The sequence below is a fragment of the Urocitellus parryii genome, chromosome 4, assembly GCF_045843805.1.
Source record: "Urocitellus parryii isolate mUroPar1 chromosome 4, mUroPar1.hap1, whole genome shotgun sequence".
In the NCBI taxonomy this organism is placed as follows: Eukaryota; Metazoa; Chordata; class Mammalia; order Rodentia; family Sciuridae; genus Urocitellus; species Urocitellus parryii.
This window is the reverse complement of record NC_135534.1, coordinates 144,002,696-144,022,814: the sequence shown is the minus strand read 5'-3', so window position 1 is coordinate 144,022,814 and position 20,119 is coordinate 144,002,696. Positions and strand designations below refer to the sequence as shown.

Here is a 20,119-nt window from a genome sequence, read left to right as displayed (position 1 = left end):
CATGAATTCAACTAGAAGAGAGTCCGTTTGAGACTAACAGGTTAAGGCCAGAACATCATTAAACATTAAGCTAGTTCTCATTTGTCAAGGGAATCTGCTACCCTGCATTGCCAGAAAATCTTTTTACTCTGGCTGGACTTGAGTGGCTCTTACCCAATTCTCTGAGCTCATCTGCATGACTTGGGTGGACATTTACGTAGCATGGCAATTCACTGCCCTGTTCAAGCAAAGTGAAGGACAGGTGCAGTCAAGAAAGCCAGGGATGAAGAGGTTAACTACAAAATCCAGCAGTCCTAATCTGGCTGCCTCTTAGAGTCTCCTGAACTAGGGGTGGGGCTTTTTTTTATTTTTAAGTTGTAGATGGACACAATACCTTTGCTTTATTAATTTATTTTTATGTGGTGCTGAGGATCGAACCCAGTACCAGGCAAGTGCTCCACTATCAAGCTACAACCCCAGCCGGGGGTAGGTCTATATAATGCACTATCTGCAGGTGGCCAGGCTTCAGTACTTTTAACCTTTCCCTAGGTGATTCTGCCATGCAGTCTGGATTAAGAATTACTGAATTAAATTAACCAAAATAGAACATGCCCTGAAAACAAGAGTGTAGACTCCTCTCTGGTCTCAACTCATCAACTAGGACCCATGTGAATTCTCAGGAACTGGTGGAGGTTTTATTAACAACCATGGATCACTGGTGCTAGAAAACCCTGGTGAACATGGAATACTACCAAAACAAGAGCAATGAAACAAAAGAACTAATTATAAACACTCTCAGAATTCTGACCCTCTGACCTAGATGCTCAAGATTCCCACCAGGTAACAGCTATTTCCAAAGTCACAACTGGGGAGTCAGAGAAGAGGGGAATGGAAAACCCATAATGAAAAATTTACTTCACAATGTCCTGAACTTTAAGAATGTTGGAAGGAAGGAAGGAAGGAAGCAAGCAAGCAAACAAAACCCTGACCCAGTGAAAACTACAGCTGGGAGAGTCTTACAGACATCTTCTTCTCCAGTCTGCTGTGATATTTATCCATCTAGAATGGATATTAGTTGATGAAATACACCAAACTTGTTAGGAAATTAATTTTAGAAATGTATTAAAATGGACTTTAAGTATCTCTGTTGACAGATGTTAACTTTTCTGACATGTGAATCCATATTTATAATGTCAAGTGCTTTCTGAAAACAGCTCTGAATCATGTGACCATCTAATTAACCATGTTGCGTAGCCAACTTCTCAGCTAGATGTCTTCCAACTGGATGTCTAGCTTATTTGTCAAGAAGAACTGAAATTCCAGATTCATTATGGGAGTAAATTATTTAGTAAATTAGTATTTCCCCAAAGTATAAGAATTCAAAGGAATCTGAGATAGTTCTAGTTTTCCATGAAAAGGGTTCAGCATGAATTCACACTTTTCAGCCCAAACATTTGAGGGACAAATAGCAGAGATTCTTCATGAATCTTCTTCATTCTATCTTGATGTATATTATTTTTTCAGGGAAATGTAGAAGACATTTAGCAGAAGACAGAGGTCAATCCCTTTCTGTTTCCATGCTCTCCTCTCAGGACTCTGCTTGAAGGTCACAAACAGCCAACTCAAACTGGAGATAGAAAACTTAAGTAGTCAGAGCTGCTGTTTTCTAGGTCCATTTCTAGGTCCATTTCGATATTTTCATAGGAACATATCAAACAGCTGCCATCAAAAAGTGGCTACTCATTTAGAAATTAAAATACTAGAGTGGATTAAGAATCAAATTCTCCCTCACCACAACCCCACCCACATGTAATTAAACCCCATTCTAAGACTGGACCCAAAAAACCTAACAGGCTGCATTGCTGGGTTTAAATGTGCTCTGTGTTCCTCCCAATAGTGCTAAGGCTTCCTCCTCCTCAGACCTCTGAGACCTTGATGGCAACTGAACCCTGAGCACTTTCTATTTGCATAGTACTTGGTACCTGATAGATGTTGCCACAGGTGATCATTCACATTTTGGGGGCTGTCTTGGTTTCCCAACTGGATGGCAGGTTTTTCAAAGTACATCTTTATATCTCTTTGTTGCAGTACCACATTTTGCATATACTTGACATTCAATTGATACTGATAGGGACAATGCAGACTTAAAAGTCTTTACTGAAATATGCTACTCAGAAAAACAAACAGCTATGGCCATCTTCCAATATCAGTTACATTTGTCATTTTGACTGGACACTCATGAACTCCAACTCATTGCCGTACTTGACAATTACTAATGTCCACGCTTTAGCCCAACACGAACTGAATACGTTGGATTCATTCATCGTGAAATTGTCAAACCTGCATCTTTCTCCAGAGCACATTTTTATTTCACTAATATCCATTTTAAATGATTAGTTTAAGAGTTTCCAAACAAGTGTCAACTCAAGGCTCACAGAAGTGATGAGAAGATTAAAACTTTGGAAGATCTTTTCCTCAGGACTAGGGTGTTTTTTTCCCCAAGGTCTCTAACAGGTGACTTCGATCTTGCAGAAGATCAACTATCCCTTTTGAGTATCTAAAGAAAATTATGCATTGTCTTCATGAAAAGCCCAAATGTAAAACTATGTGTGGACTGGGGATGTGACTCACTGGTGGAGCCTAGCACGCATGAGGCAGTGGGTTCAATCCCTAGTACCACAGAAACAAACAGTAAAACTGTTCATGAAGCTGTGGGCTCTGTTCTAAGGTCATTTTATTCCAACATTTCCCTGAAATTGGATCTGGGGTGCCTACTGGGTGGTAGCAGGAGACCCATGTGTTATTGGAAAGTTTCTTCAGCTGAATCTGATGGTTAGCCTACGAAGGCATACTTTTATGGAAAAATTCTGCCAGATGTGATGACCTACACCTTTAATCCCATATACTTGGGAGGCTGAGGCAGGAGGATCACAAGTTCGAGGTTAGCCTGGTCAACCTGGCAAGATCCTGTTTTAAAATAAAAGGTAAAAAGGGCTAGGGATGTAGCTCAGTGGTAGAGCACCCTTGGGTTCAGTCCCCAATACCCATCCTCTCCCCCACCCCACACACAATCCTGCTGAGAGGACCCTGTGAGAAAAATCTAAAATCTAACCCAACCCTGTCATTTGATGCAGGAGGATGTGGGGGCCTGGTCTTTCTCACACACGAACATAAACACTAACTCTTTTTCTCTCTCTGATACTACAAATTACTAAGTCACTACCAGAAGTCGGTTCTCCTGACATCCAGGCCAGTGGGCCCTCCACCACGCCATGCCATTATACACCACAAGGCTCCAGAAACACTAGGTTTGGATTATTTTGATGCTCTTGCTTGCAGCATTTTTTTAAAGTTGTAAATGGACACAATACCTTTTTTATTTTATTTATTTTTACATGGTGCTGAGGATCGAACCCAGTGCCTCATACATGAGAAGCAAGTGCTTTTTCAATGAGCCACAATCTCAGCCCTGGCTGCCTTTTTTTAAAGTGATAAAAACAGATAATAAGAACATGGTATCTTATTTGAAATAGAAGACAATTAGAAATGTATTCTGTAACAATGTCATTTCCCTGCTTTTGCTTTGGCTTAGATCTCCCTGAAGAAACATACTTTATCAAACCCGAAATAACCAGGAGTGCAAATATGGAAGCTAACTTGAAAAGCAGTACTTTTGTTCGAGTGTGAGAAACAAATTTTCTACAAACTGGGTGGCAGGTAGTTAAATACTAAAACAAAACAAAACAAAAAAAAAGTGGAGTTTATTTTTAAATTTTAGTTGGACACAATACCTTTACTTATTTATTTTTATGTGGTGCTGAAGAGCGAACCAAGGGCCTTGCACATGCTAGGCAAGCACTCTACCGCTGAGCCACAACCTCAGCCCTGAACACTTTTATTATTTATTTATTTTTTTCCTGGTTGTATACAAAGTATATTCACACTAATTCGTGTCTTCATACATGTACTTTGGATAATAATGATCATCACATTCAATCTCGTTAATTACCCCATGCCCTCTCCAGAGTTGTCTATTCCTCCCATGTTCCCTCTCCCTATTCCACTATGAATCAGCCTCCTTATATCAGAGAAAACATTCAGCATTTGGTTTTTTTGGGATTGGCTAACTTCACTTAGCATTGTCTTCTCCAACTCCATCCATTTACCTGCAAGTGCCATGATTTTATTCTCTTTTATTGCTGAGTAATATTCCATTGTGTATACATGTCACATTTTTTAATCCATTCGTCTATTGAAGGGCATCTAGGTTGGTCCACAATTTGGATATTGTGAATTGTATTGCTATAAATACTGATGTGGCTATGTCCCTGTAGTATGCTAAACTCCACTTTTAGAAATAGTTTTGTTTGTATTTGCTCAAAGACAGTTATATATATTTTAGAGTATTTTTTTTTAACTGCAAGTAATTTGTCTAGAGTTTTCTATTTTTTCCCCTCTTTCCAGAAGGAAAAACAACAGTAACAAACATTAACTCATCACTCCTCAAACCAGTATAACCCAATTGATGTATAGGAAAAATAAATATTCCTTTCTAAGGTTTTTGGTGACAATAGAAACTTATTTCCTCTTTTCAATTTCATGAAAAAATATTAAATGCATGAAACTCACACTACCAGGAATTTAAAAAACTTAGTAGGACACCTTTGATGACCACCGAATTTCAATTCATTAAAGCCATGTTATTCTCTCTCAAACCCTGGGAAAATGTGAGCTTTTAAGTTAAATAAATAAATAAATAAAATAAAATACATAGACTATGCATGACTCAAATCTTGTTAAAAACTTAAGTATGCAGTTGTATAAACTGAGCACATAGTTGTTTTGTGAGGGTGGGTTTTGCTGTTTTGTTATTCTACACTGTTAATTTGTAAACACATATTCCAGTTCTAAATCTAAGAAACTAAACAAGAGTATTGGGCACTGTGATGCTGCTAAAAATAATGTTCTGCATACTTAAAGGAGTATCTTTTAATAGCTATCTTCAGTAGAATTCTACAGATTGGGCACTGATACGTCTCATTTTGAGCTTTAACACTGACTCTGAATATCATATTAATTTTGCTTTGCCATTTTTCTCTATATTTTGTTATCTGGATAAAATTTTTAGTTAGGAAGGTGTAATAATTGGTTGGGGGGAGGTCACAAGCCAGAATTATGGATGTTAAAATCTGGATTAAGAACAAATGACCAGGGCTGTGGCTGTAGCTCAGGGGTAGAGCGCTTGCCTAGCACACATGAGACATCGAGTTCAATCCTCAGCACCACATAAAAATAAATAAATAGGATAAAGGTGTTGTGAAAAAAAAATCTTTAATCTCCAGTTCTGGAAGTATTCAAAATGGTGGTGGCCAGCTCTTCTAGAGCACTCAGACCCTGCTGCCGACACTCCAAATGGTCTACTCCTATGACTCACCCCATCTTCACTACAGTCTGAGAAGGAATAAAGACAACTTGTCCTGGGGCAGAGACCGCCTAGTTTCAGAGCCCAAATTTAACTTCTTCAAAATATAAGGTTCACACAAGGGATTAGATATCAAGCCCAAATTCTCTATTATCTTTTGGGGGGAAAGAAAATGTGAATGGATACCTTTCCACACTCCATTATGCCTCTCAGTACAGATACACATTCTACACCGTACTACTCTGTATTGTAGGGTGTGCAGTGTCCCCGGTACATTTTGACACACCTTGTTGCTTCATAGCTGGCAGGTGTTAGGAATCTCACCTTACTATATCAAGCTGCCTTAAGTACCATACTGTGGGTTGAGCTCCTAATCCAATTCCTTCCTCATTAGAACATTAGAGCAACATGGTTACAAATGTGATGTGAATTAGACATACTTTAAAGTTATCCCTGTGTGCTCCAAGAGAGGCTGCCACTATGACTAAGTGCTACTAAAAATACTGATTCTCTGGTTCACAAGTGCTGTAGGTCTCATGAATTTTAGCTGATTAATTAGGTGCTCATTTGAAGGGTCAGATCCACAATGTGACGTGTGGAATGTCAGCGTGACTGGAAATACACCAACACACACTGCAGCACGGCCAGACAAAACTTGCTCCCCAGTCTCCGAGGGCCACCAAAATTACTCCAGTGTTACAGCTGAATATTTCAGGCAAGAATGTGAAATAAAAACCCTATTTTGAGGAGGAGGGAGAAAGGCTGGGAAGGAAATGCTTTCATGATCCTCTGTGTCATATCTGGAGGACTTTTAAGAATTTTGACTTCAACATCTGACACCATGATTTGTAAAAGGATGTGGAAGCAGACATATTATTAGTTACCTAAGACATCACTTATGTCCATGTATCATTTTAATCCTGCTTATCCTAAATGACTCCCAGGTCCATTTATTTGGATTATAAAAGGCAAAAACCCACACATCAGCTGTCACATTCATGTTTTTTTCTTCCCACAATAAACTATCTGTCCAATAGCACAGATACTAAAAATTAATACTCTTTCAGGTTTGAAAGCGGAAACATAGGAAGATGTAATCTATTTCAGTCCATTTTAATCACTGCCCTCTCAGGCTTATAAAGGGAAACAGAAAGACTGATATCTTATTGAAGTCTATTGTGCACATTTCAACATGAAAAAATTAATTGGATGCACACCTATGCCCAGGTCACACTGGTTTGTGAGGACTGGAGTGCCAAGAACAGAAGCTGGGCAGTGCCAAGGAAGGTGTTGTGCACTGTCAGACACACAGAGTGCCCGACACCAGGAAAGTCATTTGAGTGAGGCTTGCAGGGAGAGATTTCCCAGGGCAATTCCTCAATGATGAGTTTCAGTGTTAAGGAAGGCAGAGGTGAGCAGGAGTCCCAATGAATAAGGGAAAGAATGAGAAAGGCCAAAAAAAAAAAAAAAAAAAAGCTCTACCAAAATGAACAGTGGGAAGAGACCTCTCAGACTTCTTGCTCAAGTGTCCCTTATCTCAAATAGCCCCACCTGTAACCACTGCCAATCCCTGTCCCCATAACTGCAGTCATCATCTTCACAGTACCTACCACTATGCAGGTCTCCTTTCCATCACTTGTGCCCCAGACTAGAACATAAGCACTAGGGGGAGGGGACTCTTGTTGTGCCTATCCTGGAGATGGGGTAGGAATTCAAGACTCTTTGCTGTATTAATAAAATGAACGGTAGTCTCTATCCCCTCATAAAACTTGACTGATAACATACTGGGTATAAACAGAATAGAATATTTTTTGGATAGTTCTCTATAAAATGAACACGTAAGTAACTGAAATACAAACAAGAAAGCAGCATAAAACTAGCAGCCACAGGGGCCAACGTCTAGCCAGTCAAAACTAATTCACCCCCCCCCATTAGTCCTTGGCTACGAGCTAAAGCAACCACCAGAGTTGCTTATGGATTGTGATTCTTGGCTTTCATTCTATTACCATTCTGGAGCTTTCTTTATGATTCCACAAAATGGCTCCAGCAGTTTAAGAAAAAAAAAATTCCCTGGTGGGCTTGGTGGCCTGGAAACCAGCTACTCACGAGGCTGAGGTAGAAAGATGGTAGGTTCAAGGCCAGCCTCAGCAACTTAGCAAGACCCCATCTCAAAAAATAAATAAGAATTAAAAAAAATTAAATAAAGGGCTGGGAAGTATTTCTGCCACAGAGCACTAGCCTAGCTTAACAAGACTCCATGTTCGATCGCTAGTACCATCCCCCACCATTTCTTATCTCCTGAGAAGACATCCTTCCTGCTATGGTTTGAATGTGTTTCCCAAAAGTTCATGGGTTGGAAACAATCCCTCTGCCTCCACGAGTGGGTTAAAGTCGCCATTGCAGGAGTGGGATCATTACTGCAGGACTCTCTGCAGGCTTGCCCTGCCTCACCAAGTGAGGCCCTCCACCTTGTTACCACAGAGTGAGAAGGCCCTCACTTCCCAGCCTTCCAGAACCATGATCCAAAAAAACCCTCTATTCTTTATAAGTTTCCCAGTCCACAGAATTCAGTGACAGTACCAGAAAGTGGCCTAAGACACTTCCCGAGTCCCAGGTCTCTTCGGGTGCCACCTACCTGTGATTTTACCCAGACTGGTTTTCTGGAAGTCAGGGTTCCTGAGCTCTTCCGGGCTTGCAGACTTCATAACAGAACTGATGGAGGACAGGGTGCTGATCAGCTGTGAGTTGAGGGAACCAATCTGTGAGTGAGGTTCCCCAAAAGCTTCTGCCAGTTCACTGTAATTCTCAGCCAGTAGTGTTTGCTGTTCTGCCAGCAGCTTCTGGACACGCTCAATGTAGTGATCCAGGCCAGTCACCATTCCAGATGGAGCCTGGGTCTGGGGGCCCTCCAGGAACTCCTCAACAGGCTCGTCCCCAACACCCACGCTCCTCCTGCTGCCCATGGGCCCCCCAGTCAACTGTGATCCGTGTGGAGGCCCACACGCTATGGTCCTCATTTTGAGACCAACCAGGTAGTTGTCATGAATATTTATCTGCCCCACACCTGCCTCTTTAGTCTTCACAGCCGATGGCTTATCAAATCCCAAATTGCCAGAAAGCACCGTCCCCACACCAACAGACCGTGTCTTGGTGGAGGAGTTGACGTCCTTGACGCGGCCCTCTCCTATGGCCACGGTCCGCATCTCCACAGTCTGGGTGCTGGTCTGCTTATCCAAAGTGCTCAGGGAAGTGTTGGTGCACGATTCTACGAGGGTAGCTGTCTCCGTGTTGGTGCACTGGTGCGCCCGTTCCCAAACTGTGCTGGTGTGCTGGTGTGCGGTCGGAGGGGCTGCCGTGACAGCTGCCTCCACCTGCACAACAGCCTCTGTGTTCACGCTCCGGGAGCTGCACTGCTTGGGAGCACAAACAGTCACATCGACAGAACAATCGCCACAGCCAATGGACCGCACGTCTTTGAGGTTCAAGTTAGTGGTGAGGAGCGCGAGGTCGCTCACAGACTCCTCTGTGTTGCTGCCTGTTTCGCAGACGCTGACTTCTACACCCACGCTCTCGTCACGCATCTCCACAGACCTCCCAGCACCTCGGTCGTGCGTTTCCACCCTCTCCTTAACAATCCACCAGTTCATGGGCAGCTCGGGCCCCACCGCTTGGTTCCTGCACTCAGGCTGGCAGGAGATGCCTATGCTGCTTGTTTGTACAGAGGTCCCAACGCACGTGTCTACCACATCCACGTGATGGCCAACCACTTGGTCTCTCATGGGTACCACTGCCTCCACCAGCTTGCTGGAGACAAGTGGCTGGGCCATCATGGCTTTGTCGACTTTTTTCCTTGATCCAGCGGCCTGCAGTTCTTGTTTTAGTCTAGTCATCTCCCGGTCATGGGTGGTTTCTTTAAGTTGTACTTCCAGGCGGTAGATTTTTTCTTTTAAGGCCTCTATGGTCTGCTGTTGTAGCTCAATTTCTTTGTCAGCTTCCGTAGTCACTCCGAGCATGGCCTCTGTCACGTTGACCCCACAATGCCTCCTCTCAGTGACTGTCCCTGTGGCTGCATCCTTGCAGGACACAGAGCCCCGGTGGTACACAACAAGGTCATTCATGCTCTCATCATCACCCACAGCCACAGAGCGGCATTCACGAGGCGGGCACTCCCCATTCTCCCTGAGCTCCGAGTAGGCCTCGTAGCTGCTGTCCTGGATCTTCTGCTCCAGGGCCTGCATGTCTGCCGTGAGCTGCCGGAACTCCTTTATTCTCTGTGTGCTCTGCTCCACACTCTCCATCTCATCCTCCTCATAGTCAATGTATAACTCCCCGCCACTTCTCCGGGCCCGGGAGAGCTGCTCCATCTGGGAGGCATTTCCCGCACTATAGGAGCGCTTCCTCACACCACAGACATCATTCTGGGATGCAGCCCTTTGAGTTTTCAGCTGTGAGGCCAATTGCCGTTTCTCCTCTTGCAAGACAGAGATCTTTACCTGGAGCACAGGGATAGTTCTCACCTGTTCCTCGAGTTCCTTTAGGCGTTTCAGGGCAATGGCCATTTGCTCGCGGATATGCTGCAGGTGCATGGGGCTCACATTGGTCACTGGGGTGGAGATCCCTGAGCTCAAGGGGCTGTGGCGGATAGAACTCCCCATGGAGGAGGTGGTAGCAGCCCCTGGGGCATAGCCCCCATAATCCCCATTGCCTTGGTATCCGTTCTGAAGCTGGTGCATGGCAGGATTGTGGTTTCCAGAACCCATAAAAGAGGGGAGGGAGCTTGTAGAGCCCATGCCTCCAAAACTGGCCAGCCTAGGCCTTCTGAATTCACTCGGTGTCATCTGCATGGTGACTCTCTCCTGTTCGAGCCTTCTCCGGGTCTCCATTAGTGTCTTGGTGACATGAAGGTTGTGCTTTGGGAGTTGTGGTGAAGGAGGGGGCAGCTGTCGATTTTCTGGGATGGTTAGAAAAGTAGGCAAGGTCTCCAGAGGGGCAGGTGGCTTTGGGATTGGAGTTGATGTAATGTGGCTTCTGGCTAGGAGGAAGCTGGGGCACTGCTTGTTGTCATCACTGTTGGAAGATGAAAGGGATTCTGTGGAAGTCCATGCACCTTGCTGACCAGATGTGACCCTGGTTTCTGGGCATGGCACAGAAGGTTTCTTTTTCTTCTGGATGTTCAGTTTCTTGATGGTATTTCCCTTCTGTATGTCATCCACATATTTGAGGAAATCTAAGTCTAGTTGATAGCCATAGGGTGTCTCCACAAAATAAGGGTCTTTCTGTTCCTTGTCATGGTCTCCATTCAGAATATCATCTGCTTTTTCTAGGACAGAGAAGAGAATATTATAATACCATACATTGCACATAATGGCAAAAATAATTATTTGTGTATGCTGCAGAGCAGCAACCTGAAATAATTTTAAAAGAGCTGACAGACTTATAACCCTGAATCTACAACCTAGCTGGTAAGCAGTTGACAAACTTCTCTGAACTTCTATTTAACACATAAGGTTAAATAAAGTAATGAGAAAATGATTTTGATAACTAAGCACACAGTAAACCCTTAGCAAATTATTTACAAAAGAATGCATTAAAATAGGTTTTAAAGCACTGTCAAGTATTATCTCATTTGTCCTCTATAGTGTCCTGAAGGGTGGTGTATAGACATTAAGACTCCTATTTTATAAAGTACCCTCCAAAGCTCAGAATGTTAAAATTCAGCTGAAGACTAACAGGCCAGGCCAGGGGGCCAAGGATATGCATTCTGCCCCTGCTCTTCTGTAAGCCTCATAGCCTTTCTATCCAGTGGCCAAGAGCCACCTAGCACCTGCCCACTGGTACAAGATCCCAATTTGCTCTGACACTTTCTTGCTAGAAATCTGGGACATAGGATGTTGGGTATTAACTTAGGCAGCATGGAAGCAAGAATCTGGTCAGAGGACAGACTTCAACTCTATTTTCTGTGTCTCCCATTTCTCAATTTCTCTCCCTGCTTAAAAAAATCAAACAAAATCTTCTCAACTACAGGCATTGTTTTCTCCACTCTTTTTCTTTTTTGAACAAAACATTCACTATTTCAAGAATTCTTGTTTCCTATTATTGATAAATCCAAACAGATGCAAAGGAAAATGACAACAAGAACAAACCTATGTTCTAAGCACTGGATCATGTGGCATTCAGTAAAAGCTACTTCTTGCTAAACCAAACATTTCAAAAAGGAAACAGGAACCTTTCAAAGCATAGACCTTGCTGCTGACCTGAGCTCTGCATTTCAAATTTAAAAGCAAGGCCATTTTTGTTTGTTTAAAGTGTGGGATTAAGTAATGTGTTTTCCTAGAGTCCCACTCACAAGTTCTACACTCTCAGGACTATAGAAAAAAAAAAAAATCCAACTCCAGGAGTGAAAATAGAAACCATCTGTACCCCTGCCCTATCCTGGGTACACCCACCCACCTGATTGCTGTCAAGGTTCAAGGCCTGGCAATCATGGGCTGCCTGTCTGCTCTCCCAGCCCCCAACACTGCTGAACACTACAGGGGAGAACACCAATGACCAATGCTCCGCCTGCCTGGCCCTTTCACTTCCACTCTTCTTCTGAAATACTGGAAAGAAAAGTACAGAAAGCCTGCCAACCGGAGGAATTAGAGGAATTAAAGACCGTAAGCATTCTTCATGTCTCAATTTAAAACAATATTAAACTACACCAGCTGATAGAAGGTAGGCGCTAGATTTCATCTAAAAGCAGGAGGGAAAGGAATTCCGTTTGAAAGAAGGGCCGTGCACCAAAGTGTTTCTAGCTTAAGCCCGGGAGAGCTGATCCACAGGGCTTGTGCACGGAAACTTGTGCTCATGCTAACAGAATGCTTTTTTTTTTTTTTTCCTGTCTGGCTTCCCTCTCTAACTTTCAACTCCAGATGAACAAAGTGTTCACCACCCAAAATATGTGGCCAGACCTGTTTTCAGAGCTGTCTGAAATTTTGTAAGCAAAGAGAAAGGGCAGGTTCGGGTGTCAAAGGAGCCGACAGACAGCTCTCCCGGGGACAGGGCAGGCGAGCTGCCACTCGACCCAGGCCCCAGCAGGCGGCTCTCAGCCTCCGCGGCCCGGGAGTCCGCAGCACTCACCTTACCAAGCGCCCCGCAGCGGCACAGCAGCCGGCTCGCTCCCGGCCAGCACACCCGACGCCCCGGTTCCTCTCCCCATAAGGAAAAGCCACTTAGACCTGCCACGCGCAATACCATAGGCCGGGTTTTCACCAATGAAGTCTCCCTCCGGCTTCGGCGACACCACCCCCAGCACACTCAGCTGTTCGGCATTCCCTGTTTTTCTTAATGAAAACAGGAAACCGGCATCTTCTGAAAACGTGTGGACTTCATTCCAGTTTTGCCAGGAGTACAAATAAAGGCGGCAATGTAAGCATCCCCACAGAGTGGCTCTGTCTTTCCCGTGCCAGCCACTTCTTCATGAAAGAGCCTGTGTTCCCGAGTGCAAACCTAGCGGCCTGGGCCCTCAGTCACCTGAAGGAGGGCAGGGCCACAATCGGCCACTGTTCTCCGTGGTTTTGAGAGCCAGAGCAGTCAGCCTGGGCGCGCTGGGCCCAGAGCACTACAGGACCATCTCAGCACAGCTCCTGGCAAGTGACAAGCCACTACCCTTTAACACAGATCTCAGCGGGGGCCCTGCCACTGCTGAAAGCTTCTTTAAAGGAAATTAAAAATAAAACATTTTCTTAGGCTGGGGGTGTATTCTCAGTGGTAGAATGCATCCTTAGCAGTTCAAGAGCCTGGGTTCAATCCCCAGCACCCAAACCAACAAAATCCATTTTCCAGTTACAAAAGAGGTATGAAGAAAAAGGAAAAAAGCCATACACAGATCATTTCAAGAGAAAGAAAGAAAGAAAGAAAGAGAGAGAGAGAGAGAGAGAGAGAGAGAGAGAGAGAGAGAGAAAGAAAGAGAGAAAGAAAGAAAGAGAGAAAGAAAGAAAGAGAGAAAGAAAGAAAGAGAGAAAGAAAGAAAGAGAGAAAGAAAGAAAGAAAGAAAGAAAGAAAGAAAGAAAGAAAGAAAGAAAGAAAGAAAGAAAGAAATTCACTCCTATCTCAGGTGTTTTCAAGAAGAAAGGAAAGTCACCCTTATCTCAAGTGTGGATATTTTGGTAAAACTGCTTCAAGGCTTTTCTGCATAGGTCTGAACTCAGCTATTTTTCTCTCTGAAGCTTTAACAGAAAGGTAAGCTGACTCAATTTCAGGATGTAGAACACAACAAAACAAATGACACTTTTCAGCAAAAATTAACTGGCCCATCTTAGTTATTTCTGAAATTCAACTTGTACAAATCACCAAAGGCCCTGGGTCATGCCAAATCATTACTAAGTGAATTTTGGACTTCCACCTCTGGAAATCAGGAGAGGTTAGAATTTAACCATGTTAGGTCTGACTGTTTGCCAACACTACTTAACCTGGGCTACCCAAGGGCCTTGTAATTCGTGTTTCATTTTCCAGCAGCTAAAAAAGTGAGATGTATTCTCAAGGTGCCTTTTGTATAACAATTGTCCGTGGTACCAAGTGTTCTACAATTACATTAAAATATTCAGTGTCATTTTTTTAAAAAATCTCCTTTCAGGGTATCTTTATATACATTAACATCAATGTGGCACTTATGGGACCTGACTTATTTCCTAATTTTTTGACGTATGTATGTGTCTCTGGGTCAAATGGAACATCTGAAGAATAAATGCAATCCCTCCCTCCCAGCATTGGGGATTTAACCCAGGGCTTTGTGCATGTTAGGCAAGTGCACTACCACTGAGCTACATTCCCAGCCTGAACAAATATAATTTAAAATAACCTTCATTGCTCCCCTCTTCCAACCACACGGTAATTAGCAAGATGCTGGGATTAAAGTAGATGTTTAAAAATACTTACCGACAGAATAAATAATTGAATATATAACATAATAAACTTTGAAAAATATCAATGCTCTGAAGATAATTGTTTGTTAAATGTTAGGGTTAAAGACCTTTCTTACATGATGCTGTTCCAGTGGTTGTTTTTAGGCTGTGGAATTATAGGTGATTTTCATTTTGTTCTTTGTATTTTGTGGATTTTTACATCACTTGGGTATTTGTCTTTAAAGATGATTACAAGAAGTCACTGTTGGTAAAGCAAAAGGAAATGTATTGAAATAAACTCTGAGAAAGTTCAAGTGGGAGGGACATGAATATAAGCAACCATGGCAAAGATAGTTAGTATTCCTTGGTATATGCATTTTCCTATCCTTCCATACTAAAAGCACCCTCTGTTATTTATATGGGCAAATATAAAGTCTGTATTTCCCGGACCTCCTTTACTGTTAGTACAGCCACAAGCAGAAACGCCATGTAGCAATGCCTAGGAACCTCCAGTGAAGACATGGGAATAGTTCTTTGATCACCTTTCTTCTTTGTTCTTCCTTCCATCCTGCTACTGGAATGTGGATATGATGACTGGAATGCTAGCTGCAATCTTGGACTATGAAAATACACCAAGGGTTGGAGGAACAATGTGCTAGATGGAACTTAATCTCAAAAGTCTTTATGGACATTGACCTTAAAGAGCCCACCTCTGTACTTCAATGTGAAAGAGAAATGAATTTATTTTGTTTAGCTATTGCTTAACTAGGTTTTGATTACTTGGAATGACACTGAATTTTAACATGATATAGCAGTGTCTCCCACCAATTTAACACTGTATTTCAAAAAGAAAATGATAAATGATAAACTGGGGAGATATTACAATGAACCTTTTTTACAGCAAAAATTTGGTTTTTAATGAATCTTTAATTGGATTATGAGGAGATTCTTAATAGCCTAAAAAGACTTTTTGGACTAAGGAAACTATGCCTGCTTTACACAGCCAAAAACCCACTGGCTATATATCTGCAACTGAAGTCCTGGAAGTAACAGCCCCTGAAGTTTGTGAGAATTCTCTGGACGTCTGGAAATTCAGTGGAGACCCCTCCAGGCCCCACTGCTACCTGCTTTATATAGCATTTACTGGAAGTTTAACAGGGAGTGGAGAAAGGTTCTATTTAGTGAAAAGAGTAGGAGGAAGAATTTATAAGAAATGAGATACAGTCTAGCGGGGTAGTAAACGCCAATATAACCTGAATGGAGATCAGTCCCAAAGACTTATGATCAACAAGACAATATGATGGTATGTGAATAAATGACCAAACAGAAGGGAGCTAACCAGGAATTGACTTCTGAAGACCAGGTAAGTGAAGATCATTCCCTGTTGGAGGAAGGGAGGGACCGTCCTGTAGGATGTTTAGCAGCACCTGGCCTCTACTCACTAGATGCCAATAGCACCCTTTGCCCCCAGCAATGACAACCCAAAACAATTGCAGACATTGACAAATATCACATGGGCCCACCTGTCCCTCCCTTTCCCAGTAAAGAGTTATCCAGCACAAAATGTCAACAGTGCTGAGGCTGAGGAGGCCTGTGCTGGGGACAGCAACCTGAGGAAAAACTCAGTTAGCAACGGAGACTGTGGCTTCATAAACTGTGGCTTTTAGACCTTCTGTTTCCTAATAAGACCATAACACTATGTGTAAATGACAGGGTGGCAAAATGCCACTTTAAAAAAATATATTTATTTTTTAGCTGTAGTTGGACATGATACCTTTATTTTATTTATTTTTATGTGGTGCTGAGGATAGAACCCAGGGCCTCACACTTGCTAGGTGAGTCCTCTACTACTGAGCCACAACCCAGCCCCCAAAATACTACTCTTGAGTAAGACAGTACTCAGTACTGTACTCAGTACTTTTCTACAACTCTATATAGTGAGCTGTGTTTTAATATGAAAAAAAGAGCCTGGAAGATTCTGAAATGATGAGTCCTGGTAGATTTTTAATGGACATGCCTTTGATATCATTACTTTATTCATTAATTAGGATACACCAAGTTCTTTGTTCTGGTTTCACTATGGCACACTATAGGCCCAATCACCAAATAATGGCATCACAGAATAATTACACCTGTGTACCAAAACCTGCATACGCTGTGTATGTGACTGTCTTTACCAGATATTCTCCCTGACTGTTGAAACTGAAGAACTCTATTAATTGCTAGTCATGCAGTGTCCCCCCTCACAGGAAGCGTGGAAATTCGGCCCAGAGAGCTGAGTCAGTCCCAGAGGAGCACTTAATTATGAGAGATTCCCACATCTAGAAGTGGCAGAGCGCAAGCAAAAGCGTCCTGCTGTTGGAGGCAGGCACAAAGCCTTGCATCAGCGAAGGCCTGCAGGCAGGGAAGAAACCTGGCAGGATGAACCCCAGAGACAGGCAAGTCTAATTGCTCAGAGTATGAAAGTAAATGAGTTCGCAGATCGACTTCTCCAGGAAGGATGCAGTGGCAAAAAGACAGCACAGCGGAATGTCATCCTTATGAGCGGGTTTAGCAGTTAAGCGTGCCCTGGTGACACTGTTAAATTAAAAAAAGAGCATTAAGCTCTTTTGTACCCAAGGAGCTTCACTCCCTGCACCACATCTGTGTGAAGAACACTGGTCTTAGAGAACCAGCAAAAAAGTCACCTTTTGGTTTTTAAGTGCATTGAGACCCTACTGCAATGTTTTCAACAAGAGGCTGGTAACTGAGTTTTCTTGTTCTGTAGTAAAAGGATGTACGGCAGGTGAGATTTTCCTTTGCTTTTGCATGTACCAAAGGTTATTTTTTTTTTTTTTTGAGAGAGAGAGAGAGAGAGAGAGAGAGAGAGAATTTTTTTAATATTTATTTTTCAGTTTTCGGTGGACACGTCTTTATTTTATGTGGTGCTGAGGATCGAACCCAGAGCCCTGTGCATACCAGTCAAGCGTGTTACCTCTTGAGCCATATCCCCAGCCCCAAAGAATTATTCTTAAACCTGCTTTCCCCCCAGCTAAACACCATCCATCCATTCATCTATCTGAAAGATGGGCACCCACAGAGTGTTAGGCACTGTTCAAGAAGGTGTGATCACTCTTCCCATGGAGATCATACTACCTATTTCAAGTTCACCAATATCTTAGAGCTGCCTGAATAGCTACCTGAATACATCATACAAATAAAGTAACATTAAAGAAAGCAAAGCTGTGCATAAGAAGTACTAAGCCAATCATGCCATATATAGCTAAGTGCAATTTTATAGGCTTGGTTTATCTGTATTGCAAAGGTATAACGGGGTGCTTCTAAATAGTCATGACTCTTTGTAACTCCTTTTGGCTTTTCTCCCTAAATCTTAAGATGTCTTCTCCCATGCCATCTCATTACTGCCTTTTTAACCTGCCTGCGGACAATTCACACGTCTTCCACTGTCTCCTATCACTACCCGTCTGTCTCCACACTAGTTCCACATTCCAAGCTTACTGGGAATAGTCCTACACTTTATAAAGGGAATGCTGATCCAAGGAAGATGCGACTGTCATACTGAAAGACAGATTTCATTCGGTAAATATTTACTAAGAACCTATCAGGTGGCAAACACTACAAGGAACTAAGCAAAAAGTTGTTTTTAGTCCAAGCAAAAAGATATCGAGCCCATCCAGGTGGAACTTAAGACCACAGGAGGAGACAAATGGTGGCACAAATAAATAAAACCGTACAGTACAGTCATGCTGTCAGGACCCAGAAGGGTCCCCCACCCCTGGGGCAGTGGGCTGGGAGTGGTCTGCCAGAGCCAGATCTGAGGGGTTCACCAGGCAGCGGGAGTACATGGCGGATGGCAGGGAAACAGCATATGTGAAACCTGCCACTTTTAGGAACAGAAAGGGGGACTTGGTAAGACCTAAAGTGAGGCAGAGAGGGAATACAGCCAAGTGCTATAGGGTTTTTAAGTGCATTGAGACCCTATTGAAATGTTTTCAACAAGGGAGTGAAATGATCAGATCTGCATTTTAATAAGACTGCTCTGGCTACATGCTGGAGTATGCATGAAAAATTTCTTCCACATTCTCCATTAGGTTCTCCATGAATTGTTTTCGTGAACTTTTCTCTCTCGATATCACTAGATAGATACCAAGTGTGGGCTACGGTATAAAACCATCTGAACCTCAATCCTGCCTGTGTTGGAGCTAGCTGGCTTGTGTAATACTCCCCTCCTCACCCCAAAATGTTGAGAAGGAAACTGAGAAGGCCTGATACACTTCAGCTACTTTGGGCTGAACTGGAGACCAGGATCAGGGCTCTGGATTTGTCCTTGAGGGTTTTACCCGTTACCTCATGCTGCTATTTAAAAAGAAAATATTTTTCTTTAATGAATGGATGACTCATTGCAGAGAAAAATGATGGGATTTCCTTTTCTGAGGGTCATTAAAGTCTGATAAATCTAATCTGGGAAGGACAGATGTGGCATGAATGATGTCGGGGAGAAAGCAGAGAGGACATTTAAGGAACTGATTTAGCATGCTGAGACATGGAATGCAGACTGTGGGGTGCTCTGTATTTGGGGACTCTAAGATAGAAACGGCAGAGGCCAAGTGTCTGGAGCAGGGGGACAAAGGGCAGTGAGGTTTCCAACCTTTCATAGGCTTCTTCACTTGTGCCTGCTCAGGGAGCCTGACTTAGCTGCCAGGAAAAGCCAAAAGCCATGGTTGGGGCCTGGGGGCACTTAAGCAATACACTCCCCAAATTTCAAAATTCCTGGTAGATGGCCTTTGCAAGTTGAATTTTGGGTCTGCTTGTCTCTAGAGTCACTTAAATGTTATTATCTGCCTGTCCGACAAGGATCTTGCTGGCAGTGACTCATACTGCCCAAAGTACACACAACTTCTAGGGCTCCAACAGAGTTAACACCCACTGCCCCAAATTACTATCCTCTCATCAACACACATCAGATTAACTCTTTCAAATCATGTCAGGAGTCTGCTTGGCTCAGAAATTCTAGACTAGGTACCTGCAAGTCCATAATGCCATTATAAACAAACACAGAGAGTGCCGTCTAATAAACCGAAGGAATCATAGAGACATTAAATCACCCTGTGGAAAACACCATCGCGGTGGCTGATTCAGGCAGCAATCATCAACAGATGCTAAGGCTAGTGGATAAACTGTTTCCTACCAAAGACAAGGAGACTCCTGTGGCCTCAGAACACCTCACCACTAAATAGTGATCAACCCCAAAGGGAAACACCATGAAAAAGCTGACAGGCAACCACCTGGACCAGGTGCTCAAGTTGACAACATGGCCCTCTGAAATATACCTGCTGCACATCAGTTCTGCAGCATCCTGCCAAGAAGATGTAACCTGAGTCTAGAAACAGTGATGGACAATGTTTATAGCAGCACAACTCACGACAGTCACGCTACTGAACCAACCTAGGCATCCTTCAGTGGATGAATAGATAAAGAAAATGTGGTATGTATACACAATGGAATATTACTCGGCTATAAAGAAGAATGAAATTATGGCATTTGCCAGTGAATGGAGAATATCATGCTAAGTGAAATAAGCCAATCCCCCCAAAACAAAGGCCAAATGTTTTCTCTGATATGTGGATGTTAACACAAAACAAGGAAGGGTAAGGAGGGGAAGAATAGAAGTCCATTGGATTAGACAAAGGGGAATGAAGGGAAGAGAGGAAGGATGGGAATAGGAAGGACAGTAGAATTAATTGGATGTAACTTTCCTAGCCTTGTATTTGAATATACCACCAGAGTAACTCCACATCATGTACAAACATGAGAATAGGATCCTAATTAGAGTAAG

The 20,119-nt window shown here is 43.0% G+C and overlaps 1 protein-coding gene across 3 annotated transcripts in view; it reads right to left on the bottom strand.

The window, feature by feature from the left end:
* Kank1 (KN motif and ankyrin repeat domains 1) overlaps positions 1-20,119 on the bottom strand; it is a 53,657-nt gene that overhangs the window by 14,184 nt on the left and 19,354 nt on the right. For all 3 annotated transcript variants that reach the window (XM_077797017.1, XM_077797018.1, XM_026413050.2), the window contains exon 2: positions 8,037-10,721. In XM_077797017.1, coding sequence (XP_077653143.1) covers positions 8,037-10,721 — 2,685 coding nt within the window. The remainder of the gene's footprint in view (positions 1-8,036; positions 10,722-20,119) is intronic.